We start from the raw sequence: 16,905 nt of genomic DNA, 5'->3' as shown, positions 1-16,905 counted from the left end.
CATATGTGAACAGCATAGAACAGTAATAATTACAAACAGATACAACATAAATGGGCTTTACAGAACATAGAACAATTATTTTACAATGTCAAAATCAAATCGGTGCTGGAGGGTTGCAGTTCTTTAAGGGCATTTATGATTTGAATGGCTTTAGCATTTGAGCTGATTTTTAAGGATTCTAAATAGATATTAATAGAAGATAATAAAATCTGGAAATTAGGTTTTTGTTGTAAATGTTTGGAGGACCTCGTCCTAGCTTCCAAACATAACAATTGGCGACGATGACGTCTGTACCCATGCCTGCACCTTTCCTGCCCTGCAGTGCAGAACCTACGGTTCCGTTTTCCACGTGGCGGAAGATGTTCGAGAAATACTTAACTATTCATGCTACTGGAAACTCCTGGTCCGATGCTAGACGCCGTGCTCTACTAATTCATGCACTGGGCTTCGAGGGACGACGTTTATTTTACACCTTGCCTAACGTCGCTACTTCATATAATGAGGCAATGACGGCGTTGGAACTACAGTTTGCACCGAAGGTGAACGTTGTTGTGGCAAGACACCAATTCCGACAGAGAACGCAGATGGCGGATGAGACTGTGCCTCAATACATGGCTGCTTTAGTGAGTTGGCTGTCACATGTGCTTATGGAACCATGAAAGACGAGATGCTACGGGATCAGCTTATTGAGAAGGCTTATGCACCGGAGGTGAGAAACAGACTTTCATTGGAATTTTCACTTACGTTGGACACCGGCTATCACGCTGGCGTGTCAAGTGGAAAATGCTCTTCAGTCGTCCAAACTCCTCAGTGGAGCTACTGCTGTTCACACGGTTGCCCAGCGCGGACTTACTCAGAGATGCGCATTGCAGCAGTTGTCCCTCCAGGGCCGGCCCAAGGTAACATGGGGCCTTAGACAGAACCCCCCTTCCCCGAAACCCTTCCTAGCATCACTAGCATGTTTAAATCTAGATCAGGTGAATCTGTGAGAGGGAGACCAGGTTTATTGGCTGAGTTTAAAATCAGTCACTGATTATTGGTTATTGGCTTTGATGTATTTGTGAACAAACCCAATTCAAACACAAAGATTACACCATATTGTAGCCATGGTAACACAACAATCAAACTATCAAGATGATTCTTTAAACTTTTACAAAGTAAACGTCCTAATTAAATCCTAAATGTATTTATTTTTCTCAGCTGAATGCATTAAATAAAATGTAATGAAGCCGGGAGTAATGCAGCACACGGAGCTTCAAATAAAATGGGTCCTTTATTGTTTTTTAATGAAAAAAGAACACTTTTCTCTCTTTCTGGGTTGCAAAGAAACAAATGTTAATGACCCGTATTCTGTCAACATAAAGCCTCAGCTTCGGTGAAAATGGCGGGCTCACATGTAGCAACGTAGCTTCACATACAAAGCTAAACTATTACAAAGGGTGTAATAAACGGCAGTGGCACTTCTAGAGGACAAACAAAGAAAAACATAACATTAACATCCTCTCCTTAACTTTGTTCATAGAAGATAATTCAGCTTCGACATTACCGTACACTTGGATTCTCGGCTTAGGTGGCCGTGTAGTCATCCTTTTCACCAGGTCTCGGCACACAAAAATGTCCTTCTCTTCCGCTTTTCTCAGAATGACACGATACATGCACAAGAGGTTTTTTTCTACTTCCTGAAATCTTTTGACCTCTCTGTAAAGCAGCACCACATGCTGGCAAAAACAAGAATTACAACCAGTTGGCGAAACAAAGTAAAACAGGGTTTACAAAATACAGTTCAGACATGTACCCATTTGTTCACCTGGTTACAGTAATAACATTATCATTCTCTATAAATGATGCTACAGGTTTAGATCTATGGTCTGTGTTACAATTAAACCATTTCTAGGGGCCCCTGAATGTCTGGAGGCCCCTGAGTGTCTGGAGGCCCCTGAATGGCCCCTACCAGCAGCTACTGAGTTTTCTTTGCCTTGATATCTCAGTCTTCAGAGGTTTAACATCAAACTATTATATAGTTTTAACCCCTTTGAGCTTTTTGGATCTATACATCAGTCTGCAGCCAAGTTGTTCTACAGGTTAAATAAATATTATTAGGGCTTAATTAGTAAAATAGCAGCAAATTAGCTTATTTCATAACTTCATAACCTTTGACCTTCTCTCCTCTGGTCTGTTTAACAGCTACAGTCTCAGATCAGCTCAGACCTCCAGGACTGTCAGCAGCAGAAACAGAAACTTTATACCTGTTGGGGAAAATATAGACTAGTTTTTCTTTGCATTGTCCCAACATGATGGCAATGATACAGTAGGATCCAATTAGATTCTTGATCAATATGGTTGTTGCTATGTTGTTGTACGGAGTTTTTGTTCAATGTGCCATTTTTTAGATTTGAGCCCCGGCCCCTCCAAAGGTCTCTGCACGGCCCTGAATGCAGGTGAGTCTATAGATGAGAGAAAATGCCCCAAACGTCGGATATTAGCTATTAACTAGCGATATTAAAGCCATTTTGTTCACGGTAACATCATCAGCTCTCACTGAGATAAACCGAGTCCCGTTTTCATTAAAAAAATAAATGGCGCCATTTATATTTAGCGGGCAAAGAACAAATAAAATCATTTCTCCCCATTCTGGTCACAACCAGAGGAAAATGAAGCTGTAGCTTCCTCCATCACGGCATTTGACAAACTAAGCCTTCAGAAATAATTTTTAAAAGCAGCGGGTTGAGGCGGTGTGAGCTTCACACGATGTGCTAAAAATAAAACCTGACGGCTGCGGACGCCGCAAAGCTGCGGGAGTCGCGCCGGGCGAAGAGAGGCGATCTGCGGCGGCTGCCGCTCGTAAATTATTGAATTATCCCGACTATCATTTAAATAGTTAAACAGATAGTCTGACATGCGCAGTAAAGTGGCTCCTGAGGCAACGTGACTTCGTACGTGACGACATGACGCTGCTGTGTGGGCGGTTTGATGCCTATGACGTGTGGACGGACGTCATAGGTCAGGGTCTTTATTTGCTCGTTCTTTTTCCCTGAACGTCACTTCGCAGTTGTTCCTCAGAGCCTCTTGATCTCACACAAAACCTTAATCTCACCTTCACACCTTACGACAATCATGTCCAGTAAACTGAGTTCACCAACCGCAGAGACCCAGACCGTTTCGGAGAGATCGGATTTCAAGGAACCAGCCGACGGTTCAACTTGTGAGCAGAAGAAGAGTGAAGGGTTGATGGGAAAAATCAGGACATTTTTCAGAAATGTCACTGGAAAACGTTCCTCAAAGGTGGCTCCACTGATAGTCCAGGAACAACCGGAAACCTCTTTGAATGAAAAGATGGAGATCCAGGTGGAAGATGTTGACGACCTTTCAGACGCTACAGGATGTGTAGCTGAGGCTCAGCCGGCAAAAGACGACAACAAAACTACGACCACGGCAGCTGTTGTTCCTCTAGATGACCAGGGAACCACAGATCCACACAGGGAGGAGCCTGATGTGGATCTAATCTCACCCGCTGAGCCGATCGATCCTCTGGATGATGCAGACGTGGAGAACTCTGTACCAGAGATTCAGTCAACTGAAGATCCACAGGAACAAGAAGGGCGGTCAGAGATGGATGAAGTATCATCCACTGACGCCTTGTCTGATCCAGAGATTTTGTTGACGGAAAATCTGCTGCAAAACAACTCGGAACCGGAGTCCACTTCTGATGATAGCTCTGACGATTCCTCATCTGCCTTCACTCCTTCTGTGATCGAGTGGGACAGTCGGACGTTGCCTTCTTTAGTGCTGGACGATGACGGTAATGAGGAGTTCACAGGTTCCCACGGTTGCTATGAAGAGGAAAGAAGGGAAATGAACTCACATCTCCCTGGATTCACAGCTCAACATTTTATCTGTGAGGGAATGATTCCTGGTGAGCTGGACCAGCATGAACCAGAAACGGAGACCACCAGCGAGTCAGAGGAAGACCAGGAGTCTGAAGACGTGGAGAGGACAAAAACAGCCCTGCGGAGCCTGGTCAGAGACGTGATCACCATGATTATTAATAAGTCTGGACAGAGGGACTACCCTCCAGAGGAACACAATGCCATCTGCAAGAGACTCTTTGACAAACTCTGGGCTGAATCCCAACACACGGACCAAAACATGAGCCCAGACACGATTAGACGGCAGGGGAAGCCGATCTTTAAGGACCTGCTGAAGGGCTGCAGCAAGCCAGAGATGATCCTCCTTCTCCTGCAGGCAGGGACGCCGATACTGGAGAGGAACGTCTTGACGACCATGAAAAACCGACTGCAGCCTCGGTGGAAGATGATCAGCGCCATTAAAAATGCTTTCATTGAAGCGGTAGAGAACCTCCGAGAGAACCAACACAGGCTTTACATGTGGCTGTAAAAGAATTACAGCCACATGTAAAGCCAGAAACGGACCGGTGATTTACAGTGGCGGATTCTTCACGGCGCCATCGCCACCAACTCGTTTTTATCGATCATCAGACCTGGGGTTTTAAACGAGTGTCCATTTTGTAGTTTGTCCGAGAGTGTTTTTCATGTTTTTATGGATTGTGTACGGTTAACTGGCTTTTTAAATTTTTTAACGAGCATTTTTAGCCTTTTTAGCGTGGTTTTGACCAATTCCGTTTTTATCAATGGTGTACATTACAGTGATCCACTAATCCCGGCTTTTATATTTTTTAATAGCCGAAGCCAAGATGGCTATTTACTTGACTGGACGGGACAAAATGCAGGCTGGACCTCAACTCCACGTGGTGGCTCTGTGGAAGGTTAACATCAAGGCCAGGTTGAGATTGGAGTTTTGTTTCCACAGAGCCGCCGGGAATCTGAAGGGTTTTTTAGAACTGTGGGGTTTTAACAATGTGTTGTGCACCATTTCTAATCAAGGAGAACTAAAATATAACAAGTTGTTATTGTAACTGTTTATTGTGTTTTTAGTATCCTTGACCTGATTATGTAATGTATTGTTAAATTATTGTATAATAAATGTTTGGTCAAAAATCTCCTCCTGCTGCAGCTTCATCACATCATCCAGGCGTTAAACCAGACAGATAAGCCCCGCCCACTCCCTCCAGGCGCTGTCCAATCAGAATCCAGGACGCCCCGCCACCCATAGAACCGACTGCTTCTCATTTCTGGATCCTCAGCGACTTTATTACAGGTTAATATTTTCTGACTGGAAAAATACGTTGTTAAGAGCAGGGCAGGAAAAATTAAGACTTCCTGAAAAGATAAGAGTGATGGCTTTCTGGAAAATGCCTTTTGTTGTGTCTACCACTAGGTGGTGTACGAGAATGGGATAGAGAGGAGAGAGAAGAAGAAGAAGAGATAAGCTGGAGGGAAGGAGTACTTGATGTTACTGTACTGCTGAGCGAGTTATGAATAAAAGCTGTTAAAGGTTCTTTGTCTACTTGAGCTTCTACCTCGTCCTAGCGTCTTTTTTTTCCCCATAAATTCTTTTTATTGCAAACAAAGAACATATGTGAACAACATAGAACAGTAATAATTACAAACAGATACAACATAAATGGGCTTTACAGAACATAGAACAATTATTTAACAATGTCCAAATCAAATCGGTGCTGGAGGGTTGCAGTTCTTTAAGGGCATTTATGATTTGAATGGCTTTAGCATTTGAGCTGATTTTTAAGGATTCTAAATAGATATTAATAGAAGATAATAAAATCTGGAAATTAGGTTTTTGTTGTAAATGTTTGGAGGACCTCGTCCTAGCTTCCAAACATAACAATTGGCGACGATGACGTCTGTACCCATGCCTGCACCGTTCCTGCCCTGCAGTGCAGAACCTACGGTTCCGTTTTCCACGTGGCGGAAGATGTTCGAGAAATACTTAACTATTCATGCTACTGGAAACTCCTGGTCCGATGCTAGACGCCGTGCTCTACTAATTCATGCACTGGGCTTCGAGGGACGACGTTTATTTTACACCTTGCCTAACGTCGCTACTTCATATAATGAGGCAATGACGGCGTTGGAACTACAGTTTGCACCAAAGGTGAACGTTGTTGTGGCAAGACACCAATTCCGACAGAGAACGCAGATGGCGGATGAGACTGTGCCTCAATACATGGCTGCTTTAGTGAGTTGGCTGTCACATGTGCTTATGGAACCAGGAAAGACGAGATACGGGATCAGCTTATTGAGAAGGCGTATGCACCAGAGGTGAGAAACAGACTTTCATTGGAATTTTCACTTACGTTGGACACCGGCTATCACGCTGGCGTGTCAAGTGGAAAATGCTCTTCAGTCGTCCAAACTCCTCAGTGGAGCTACTGCTGTTCACACGGTTGCCCAGCGCGGAATTACTCAGAGATGTGCATTGCAGCAGTTGTCCCTCCAGGGCCGGCCCAAGGTAACATGGGGCCTTAGACAGAACCCCCCTTCCCCGAAACCCTTCCTAGCATCACTAGCATGTTTAAATCTAGATCAGGTGAATCTGTGAGAGGGAGACCAGGTTTATTGGCTGAGTTTAAAATCAGTCACTGATTATTGGTTATTGGCTGTGATGTATTTGTGAACAAACCCAATTCAAATACGAATATTACACCATATTGTAGCCATGGTAACACAACAATCAAACTATCAAGATGATTCTTTAAACTTTTACAAAGTAAATGTCCTAATTAAATCCTAAATGTATTTATTTTTCTCAGCTGAATGTATTAGATAAAATGTAATAACATTGTCATTTTCTATAAATGATGTTACAGGTTTAGATCTATGGTCTGTGTTACAATTAAACCATTTCTAGGGGCCCCTGAATGTCTGGAGGCCCCTGAATGGCCCCTACCAGCAGCTACTGAGTTTTCTTTGCCTTGATATCTCAGTCTTTAGAGGTTTAACATCAAACTATTATATAGTTTTAACCCCTTTGAGCTTTTTGGATCTATACATCAGTCTGCAGCCAAGTTGTTCTAGAGGTTAAATAGATATTATTAGGGCTTCATTAGTAAAATAGCAGCAAAGTAGCTTATTTCATACCTTCATAACCTTTGACCTTCTCTCCTCTGGTCTGTTTAACAGCTACAGTCTCAGATCAGATCAGACCTCCAGGACTGTCAGCAGCAGAAACAGAAACTTTATACCTGTTGGGGAAAATATAGACTAGATTTGCTTTGCATTGTCCCCACATGATGGCAATGACATAGTAGGATCTAATTAGATTCTTGATCAATATGGTTCTTGCTATGTTGTTGTACGGTGTTTTAAGATCTTGTTCAATGTACCCTTTTTTAACTTTGAGCCCCTGCCCCTCCAAAGGTCTCTGCACGGCCCTGCCATTATGGATCAGGCACGTTGTCACCAATATCCGATCTAGAATATTTTTTGATATCAGGGACAATAAAGATATTAATATCAGATTGTTGTACATAAACTTCAGTCTTAGTTTCTAACCAAATTTTAGATAAAATTCCAGCGCAGTACACATTTAAAAGTATAATCATAAGATCCAACATATTTTTTCCTGGCGTCTCTCCTCAGCCTAACAGTCAGGGGTTAAACTGAAATTGTCCCCTGCTGTGTCACAGTTATACTCCAGGGAAACAGAAAGTCGGAGGTTACTAATTAGACGTTCCTGGAAAGTTAAACTTGAAAGTATACTGCTATAGGAAGATAATAACGGGTAAAATCAATTGTGTAATCAGGGATTTTGCTTAAATGTTGTTCTTTAACACATCCTCCACCCCCAGTCCGAGCCCGAACTGTTTACTTCCTCTCCTCGGTTAATAAAACTGCTTATGTCGCGCGCTCAGTTACGTAATGGCGCTATTTACCAACCCTCAGGTGAGTCGACTCATCCGTCTTTTCCGGGGGACTCCTCTCTCCTCTCCTCTATTTTGGGTCAGTGTGCCGGCGAAGGCAGATGTGGGTCACTGGACTGCGTGCCACCCGCACAGCCACAACACAGACTTGGCGGACCTGTCTAAGACAAAGGCCTGAGAGGGAATTCAGTGTCAGGGAGGAGCCGACGCTCTCCCATTCAGCAGACACGATTCTGAAATAGACCCACGGCTCTGCGAAGTTCAGCAATTATACTCGGTTATCTCCCGTGGGAACCTTAGGGGTTATTTTCCCCCCCCCCCCCCCCCCCCCCCCCGCGCTAACTAATTAAAGACGTTTAATGATGATACTTTATCTGGTGCTCCATTTTCCATCCTATTATGGATGTCCTAAATGGGTTTTGGAGGGATCCTTTAAGTAGGTCGTGCGGAGGCTTAAAGTTGGCCACCAAACGTCAAGTGAACCCACGGCTCCCAACGCTGTGGGGAAAATATTCTAACTTTTTCAAAGCTGAATGTTTTGTTACATCTAAAGAAAATACAGCATTTCAAGAAAAGAAAAAAAACAAAACATAATACCTACTGTCAAACATGGTGGTGATAGTATGATGGTATTAGAATACTTTAGTTCTTCAGAACTTGGATAGAACCAGAACCATGAATTCTGCTTTATGGCAGAACATCCAGCCGTCAGTCTGTCACCTTCAGTTCAAACACAGTGGGGTTATGAAGTGATGGCAATGATTCAAAACCCACCAGCAACTACACCTCAATATAGCAAAATAAATATGAAATATTCTGGAGTGACCTAGTCAAAGTCTGGATTGAAATTCATGCTGTGGATTGACAGCATGGTTACAGAAAACTATTTCTGTAACCTAACACCTATGGTTAAGATACATTTGAGTCTGCACTAAATATGGTTTAAAGGGGCAGTATTACGGGGCGTGCCGTGGTGGCGTAGCGGTTAGCGCGACCCGTATTTGGAGGCCTTCTGTCCTCGACGCGGCTGTCGCGGGTTCCACTCCCTGACCCGACGACATTTGCCGCATGTCTTCCCCCCTCTCCTTCCCCGTTTCCTGTCAGCCTACTGTCATATAAGGGACACTAGAGCCCACAAAAAGACCACCTAGAGGGGTAATAAAAAAAAAAGGGGCAGTATTATGTATTTTCCAGCATATAGTGCCATTTTATAGTACAATCAAGTATTTATGTTATTTTCAGTTGTTATAAAATAAAGCTAAATACACTGCTCAAAAAAAATAAAGGGAACACTCAAATAACACATCCTAGATCTGAATGAAAGAAATATTCTCATTGAATACTTTGTTCTGTACAAAGTTGAATGTGCTGACAACAAAATCATCAATGGAAATCAAATTTATTAACCAATGGAGGCCTGGATTTGGAGCCACACACAAAATTAAAGTGAAATAACACTACACGCTGATCCAACTTTAATGTAATGTCCTTAAAACAAGTCAAAATGAGGGTCAGTATTGTGTGTGGCCTCCACGTGCCTGTATGACCTCCCTACAACGCCTGGGCATGCTCCTGATGAGGTGGCGGATGGTCTCCTGAGGGATCTCCTCCCAGACCTGGACTAAAGCATCCGCCAACTCCTGGACAGTCTGTGGTGCAACGTGACGTTAGTGGATGGAGCGAGACATGATGTCCCAGATGTGCTCAATCGGATTCAGGTCTGGGGAACGGGCTGGCCAGTCCATAGCTTCAATGCCTTCATCTTGCAGGAACTGCTGACACACTCCAGCCACATGAGGTCTAGCATTGTCCTGCATTAGGAGGAACCCAGGGCCAACCGCACCAGCATATGGTCTCACAAGGGGTCTGAGGATCTCATCTCGGTACCTAATGGCAGTCAGGCTACCTCTGGTGAGCACATGGAGGGCTGTGCGGCCCTCCAAAGAAATGCCACCCCACACCATTACTGACCCACTGCCAAACCGGTCATGCTGAAGGATGTTGCAGGCAGCAGACCGCTCTCCACGGCGTCTCCAGACTCTGTCATGTCTGTCACATGTGCTCAGTGTGAACCTGCTTTCATCTGTGAAGAGCACAAGGCGCCAGTGGCGAATTTGCCAATCCTGGTGTTCTCTGGCAAATGCCAAGCATCCTGCACGGTGTTGGGCTGTGAGCACAACCCCCATCTGTGGACGTCGGGCCCTCATACCATCCTCATGGAGTCGGTTTCTAACCGTTTGTGCAGACACATGCACATTTGTGGGCTGCTGGAGGTCATTTTGCAGGGCTCTGGCAGTGCTCCTCCTGTTCCTTCTTGCACAAAGGCAGAGGTAGCGGTCCTGCTGCTGGGTTGTTGCCCTCCTACGGCCTCCTCCACGTCTCCTGGTGTACTGGCCTGTCTCCTGGTAGCGCCTCCAGCCTCTGGACACTACGCCGACAGACACAGCAAACCTTCTTGCCACAGCTCGCATTGATGTGCCATCCTGGATGAGCTGCACTACCTGAGCCACTTGTGTGGGTTGTGGAGTCCGTCTCATGCTACCACGAGTGTGAAAGCACCACCAACATTCAAAACTGACCAAAACATCAGCCAGACAGCATAGGTACTGAGAAGTGGTCTGTGGTCCCAACTGCAGAACCACTCCTTTATTGAGTGTGTCTTGCTAATTGCCAATAATTTCCACCTGTTGTCTATTCCATTTGCACAACAGCAGGTGAAATTGATTGTCAATCAGTGTTGCTTCCTAAGTGGACAGTTTGATTTCACAGAAGTTTGATTTACTTGGAGTTATATTGTGTTGTTTAAGTGTTCCCTTTATTTTTTTGGGCAGTGTATATCAAACATGGCTTAAAAGAAATTTGACTTATACAATTTAACGCCTTGAAATTGGGCTTCTGTCTCTTTAAGAGGGTCCTACTCTTTCTGACATCCTGCCTCCAGGAAGTCATCACAACAACATTAAGCATTTAGCAGCGTTCTTAGAAGTGTCGGACTGAGAAGTAGCTCGCATGATGAGCTCATCAGACCAGCAGTTCCACCTGGTGTTTGCTAATTGCTGCTGCCGCTAGTCTGGAGGAGCTGAGTAGGGAAAGTGGCGGAAGCTCGACTACAGACTGCAGCTCCAAGGAGGAACTTTGTGGAAAAAGGTGGAACTTTGTGAGAGCAGAAAACACAAAGTTCTACGTTGCTACGGGAGATTCAAGGATTTCTCAAACATGTATAAAAAAAAATCAAGGCAATACTCCAGGTGTGTTTTTGATGAGGGAATAACATTACAACATGAAATAAAGCTCAAAGAACTTGTTTTTTCAAAATATTCTGGAAGTTACAAAAGCCTCTTCAGCTCTAGCCTTTTAATAAAATGTTTAACAGCTTCAAGAATGTAAAGTTTAATAAAAGCGCATCCAGAAACACAAAGGTACAAAAATGCAATAAAGTTGCAACATATCTGTAAATAAAGAGAAAAGACTGAAAGGTAAAAACATGTTAAAAAAATGAGGATGTTCGTCAATCGCTTAGTGACTGAATTCAAACCTAGAATGAGTCGCGTCGTCATGGTTTCTAGTCCTGCTCTGAAGTCAACGTCACGTCCTGGCCGGGCGGAGCAGGAGGCAGTTCAGTGAGAGTTAAATTAGTGCTCAAGGTGTTATTAAAGTCAAAGTTCTCGAGCCAGTCCGCCACAGAGCCTCTCCTCGACGTGGCTGCCCAGTCAGGGTGGCTTCTGAGCTCCAGGAGGAATTGGACCGGCGCTTTCTGGAGAATGTACGAGTCGAAGGAGGCGTCCCTGAAGAAGGCCTGATTCTTGAAGCGCTGCAGGTCACGGAGGCGGCTCCCTGGACTCTTGCACAAAAGCTGAAGCGGTGAGGAGAGGAAAGGAAAAGAAAGAGACTTAGGTGTGAGATTTTCTAGCCCAGAGGTGAACTTAGGATGTTACTGAAGCTGACTGACCTCACTGAGCAGTAGGGTGAGGTCAGAGCTGAGGGTCTTTGGTGGAACATAAGGGCAGTCTCTGACCTTCTTCAACATGTTGATGTGGTTCGACTCCGCAGCTAGTGGAAACTGCAAAAGGAGAAACAAAAACCAATAAAATGCGGCGTTTGTTACTAGTGAATCAAAAGAAAGTTACCTCTCCTGTAACCAGCGAGAACAACAAAACCCCGAGAGACCACCAGTCTGCGGCGTGGCTGTACGGACCCCCACTCAAAACCTCGGGAGCTGTTTGAAAAACACAAGATGAGCATGACTCAAAGGAATGAAAGTGAAAAACAACAGATAGAAAGAAGTTCTAATAGATCCCAAAGACAAAACGTCAGAAATGTTTCGGTTTTCTAACCGGGTCAAATTGAATCCGGAGCGGCAAAGAAACCGATGTGGCTGTAATGATGAAAACGGGGGGTTTCACTCAGTCACAGAGTCAAAAGCAAAGCCAACATATAACTGAAAAGAGCTGAAAAACTGGAACGTTCTCTTAAGAAACTTAGGAGATCTCACCCATGTACTGAATTGTTCCGCATACAGTGAACGCTCGTCCTCCTTGAGTCAGTCGGCGCGACAGGCCAAAATCAGACAGGCGGAGGTGACCTGAATCGAGACAAAACACAGCAACTTTTGAGCAATATCTGCAGTAATCTTTGATTTTTCTATCCAACTTAGTGACTGATCAACAATGAGTTCTTGATCTGAGCATTTCTGGGCATTTTGCTATTGTTTTTTTAAATTTTATTTCCTCTTTGCTCTCTGTTTAGGGTTCGTCTAACGAGTACACATGTCGCTGGGTCTTTTTAAAAGAGAATATCTCCACCACATGTATAATATTATTAAAACAATAACCTTGCAGACGGGATCGGTTTCAGAAAAGTTTTCATCCAGACAAACCCGCACAAATCCGCCCTTGAGTGTCGTTTTAAACATCCCAAAACCCATAGGGGGCAGTGTAGTGCAAAGCTAAAACCTGTCAACCAATCAGATTGCTTCAAAACAACCACAACTTCCTGTTAGGAATTAAGCATGGCAGCAGGAGGTTCATTTGTATGGACAGATATGTAGGCTGAACTACTTTAAAATAGCTTATTACAATATGAAGTGATTAAAACACGAGAATGTCGACGGAATCGCGTTAAATCAAGTATGTGGATATATTGGTACATTATTTGTCACAGACTAATGCGTGAAGCACTAAATCTTCATTTTCAAATTTGTATTTGTGTGTACACAAATACAAGTATCATTTTTTTAATAAGCATTTGTAGTGATACTAAACAAAGTTTTCATGTGGACTAAGGGCCAAAAAAGGCATAAAAATGTATTTGTTTTCACAGATATCCGGCTACATGTATAAAAAGAGATGAGCCTTACCTTGATCACTCAACAGAATGTTTTCCATCTGAAAAATAATGGAAAAATGTATGAACATAACTCAGGTTATACCCAAGAAAAATAAACTACACTCTTCAAATAAAATCATACCTTTACGTCTCTATGGACGATTCCCAGATCGTGTAGGAAACCTTTAAAAGAGAAATGAATCCAGTAAACTTTACACAAAAATAAAAATTTGTTCTGATGAACATTGTTGAACACACACACACCCCCACACACACACACGTTTGCATGGCTATATTTGTGGGGACTTTCCATTGACTTCCATTCATTTCTACAGCCTAAACCTTACCCTTATTCTAACCCTAACCAAAACTCAATTCACACCTTAGTCCTAAATCTAACCCCTGACCCAAAAACAGTGTTTCCCCTTGTGGGGACTGAAGCCTGGTCCCCACAAGGAGCAGTGGGTCCCCACAACGTAGTATGTGGCAGGAAAATGGTCCCCACAAGGTATTACAAACAAACCCACACACACATATATACCCAAGGCACTGCCCAGCTCTGCAGCAAGGAGTCGAACCTGGTCCTGGTCAAACTGGCCCTTCAGTAACCAGTACGTGTACAAGTCTCCAGCGCTGCAGTATTCAAACACTGCAGGGGGATAACACAGATACTTATTAGGTCTCCGCTGACGAGTTCAATCAGGTCAGAACAGCCGGCTGAGTGAATATGTGAAATTAGAAAATTGCAAGAGAAACCACAGAAAATGAGATTTTTTTCCCCACCTAATGTTGGTGAGGAAGGTGAAAGGTCAAAAACACAGTCATGAACCTGACATGAATGTTTTCCACAGTTGGTCACATTCTAGATTTTTTTTTCTTGTTGTTTTCTTTTAAAATGTCTATTTTGCTACTAGCCGTTACTGGATCTCAGAGTACCTTCTTAAAACGGAGGCCTGGGATTTGGATGTAGTAGGAATCTTTGCAGCTTTGACTCACTGATGAAGAGGTGGTGCTGTGTCTGCCAGCAGTCCTGCACACGGTGAATAAACGGATGTCTGAGCTGCCTCTGCAAAGTAGAGGCAACGAGCAGGAAGTGGACAATTGAGACTAAACAGCTAAACGTGGAAGTAGTATTAAAACTGGCTTTGTTTTAGGATTAAATGCAAAACAATGCATCCCCCCTTTAAACCGTAGGAAAGCTCTGATCTACAACAATTAATAAGGTTAGCATAATTTTTGAGAGCCATTACTTTTCTAAAAAATGGAGAAAAATTACCTGAATTATTACTTCTTCTTTCGTTTGCTCCAGCACTCCCTGTCTTAAGATCTCTGACTTTGGTAGAACCTATGTGACAACACATATCCATTATTAAAAGCAATAAAACTTGAGAAATTAGTGCTTTATATTGTATTATTTCAAATTGATGCATAAAAAAACTTCTGCCTTGGTTTTACTGAATCTCTGGTGCTGTGTGCCAACACCTTTCAGAGCTGACACAGAGGGACTGCTGAAAATATACTACTATTACTACTACTACTAATAATAATAATAGTAATAATAATAATAAAAACAATAATCACTTGTGGGGTTCCTCAAGGCTCCAATTTTGGCCCACTTTCATTCATAATCTATGTGATGTCCAAAAAGCTCTGAGTACAAGAACATAACATAGTGCATAATAATCATTGATTCGTTTTGTTCAAATTATCCACGTATGAGTCCGAATTTCCTTCAGCCTCGAGCAGAAAAGACAAAAGTCGTTATTTTCTGGTCTCTTCAACTTTGAAATCACCTTCACGGACATCTGAGATGTGCAGAAACTATTGTCTTTTTTTTAAGCATTACTGAAAATCTTTTTGTCTATCACATTTTCATAAATATATATACATTTTTTAAAATAATTTCTTAGCTACTTGTTTCTTTTAAGGTTGCATTTTAAAGGTTTCTCTTGGTGATGCCTAATTTTACTATTACCGTCCTAATGCATTTCATAATCTAATGTCATTTTCTTTCTCCTTTGTTTTCCTGTGATGCGCTTCGACTTGCCTCAAATAAACACTTTTAGAGTTGCATTGTCAACCAACCTTAGCAGCCCAAACCTTCGCCTGACGAATAAACCTGACTTTTAGGACCGGTCCAAGAGAGCCTTTAGCGATGACATCAAGAACCTGAAAGCAGAAAAGTTGAGGTCACTTTCACACGCCAGCTAGTTTGGTTTAAATACCAACTCCCCACCTGAAAACAGTCCTCTGATGGAGATTTACGTTGCGGAAACTCTGGCAGGAAGAGCGAAACGAGGGCTGGAGGAGGTTTCTCTTTCTCAGACGTTCCTTCCCTGTCACCCGGGGGAAGCAGCTCTAGGTCCACTCCCACAGGCCGGGGAAATGCAGCAGAGTGTCCGGGTCTGCGAGCGATGGAGACCCGGACGTTTGATAGGAAGCCACGGCTGAAGCGACATGGAGCTGCTGGATCCTCTGTCTGATGAAAACCGAAAATCAAATCGCTTTCGTCAGTGGTGGAATCAACAGGATTCTTAATCATAACTACAAACTTGTCCAGATCAAATTTCTGAGATTATTTATTCAATTTGTAAATTAAACAACATCACCTATTTGGGCTTAACTATCAGATTATGTTTGTTATGACTTTGGACTCAGAAATGTTTTACTGAAGTTTTTCACTGTTTGGTCATTTTGGCCTGCTCTTCTTATCAACATTTGATAGTTGTCAATATTGTTTGGGATTTTCATGCCTACTTCATTTTATCATACAGGTTACCTAATAATTTTTCAAACAATATTACGTTTTAAAATATAGGAAACGTGTTTAATATACGTTTAATTTGGCTCTATATTTTCTTATAGCCAAGTTCGGTCAACGTTCTTCCTTTAATAAATGATTTCAAAGCTGATTTTTGTTTTGAAATGCGCAAAAGAAAGAAAAAAGTGGGCAAATACTTTTAAAGAACAGCATCAATTCAACTGTATACAGTTTATTTCCCACATAACTGAAGGCTCGAGCCACGTCTGCGACAAAACCGCGCGTGCAATGATCACAATGAAGGTCAGTAAGCACTTATCCAATCTATAATCTATTTTTGACTTTCACCGATGTCCATTTGTGGAGCAAAGTAAAAACTGGACCTAGATTAATTTGTTTTCTTTTTTTCTTGTTCTTGTTGTTGAGCAAAAAAACACGTTTCACTTCTAGTTACACAAGAATCACCGCACAAACTCTGCGTAAAAATACGTAACCACCTCCAACGCGCGCGCATCTGAATCACTCACTCACCTTCCTGTTTTTGCCGACTTCGCATCCCATCGCACCTTCAAGACTTTCACTCACAAAGATTTTTAAAAAAGTCTTCGTGTTTTGGTCTCGTAAATCCACGCGTCTGTGTGACTGGAGCTGCGTCCCGCGGATGGATGGATGTGACGCACCTGATTTGCGGGGAGATTCCGCTCCAGTTGAAGCAGTCAGATCTGGGCAGGCCCAAGGCATAAGCAAACTAAGCAGCCGCTTAGGGCCCCAGGACCACCAAGGGACCACCACCCTGAGTGGAGCAGATTTTTTTATTTATTTATTTTAGTAATAATTTCTATGTCATTATATTATAAAAAAACACAATTTCACTATGAAGTGATTTGTTTTCACAATAATATATATCTGGTAATGTATGTAGAAATCATTATTTTATGGACAAAAAGAAAAAAATAAATTGCTCTTGGAGGCCCCTGGTGGCCGCGGTAGGTACCGCAGGCTTCGCCGGTAACGAGCTGCC

The 16,905-nt window shown here is 42.9% G+C and overlaps 1 protein-coding gene and 1 long non-coding RNA gene across 2 annotated transcripts; both read right to left on the bottom strand.

Annotated features, from left to right (window-relative positions):
• Positions 1-1,254: 1,254 nt before the first annotated feature.
• Positions 1,255-1,719, bottom strand: LOC116708058 (uncharacterized). The gene is made up of 2 exons (XR_004336599.1): positions 1,547-1,719; positions 1,255-1,463 (listed from the first exon to the last, which is right to left on the bottom strand). It is a non-coding gene; the product is annotated as an uncharacterized LOC116708058 (long non-coding RNA).
• Positions 1,720-11,085: 9,366 nt separating this feature from the next.
• On the bottom strand, positions 11,086-16,576 carry LOC116737331 (ribosomal protein S6 kinase-related protein-like). The gene is made up of 12 exons (XM_032590398.1): positions 16,416-16,576; positions 15,360-15,602; positions 15,209-15,292; positions 14,400-14,468; positions 14,120-14,189; positions 13,665-13,772; positions 13,266-13,306; positions 13,155-13,182; positions 12,291-12,380; positions 11,926-12,014; positions 11,748-11,858; positions 11,086-11,651 (listed from the first exon to the last, which is right to left on the bottom strand). Exons 1-12 carry the CDS (start codon positions 16,443-16,445, stop codon positions 11,361-11,363), a joined length of 1,254 nt encoding a protein of 417 aa, XP_032446289.1. The 5' UTR covers positions 16,446-16,576; the 3' UTR covers positions 11,086-11,360.
• Positions 16,577-16,905: the final 329 nt, after the last annotated feature.

This window comes from Xiphophorus hellerii, chromosome 18 (genome assembly GCF_003331165.1).
Source record: "Xiphophorus hellerii strain 12219 chromosome 18, Xiphophorus_hellerii-4.1, whole genome shotgun sequence".
NCBI lineage: Eukaryota > Metazoa > Chordata > Actinopteri > Cyprinodontiformes > Poeciliidae > Xiphophorus > Xiphophorus hellerii.
This window is presented reverse-complemented; position numbering and strand designations above follow the sequence as displayed.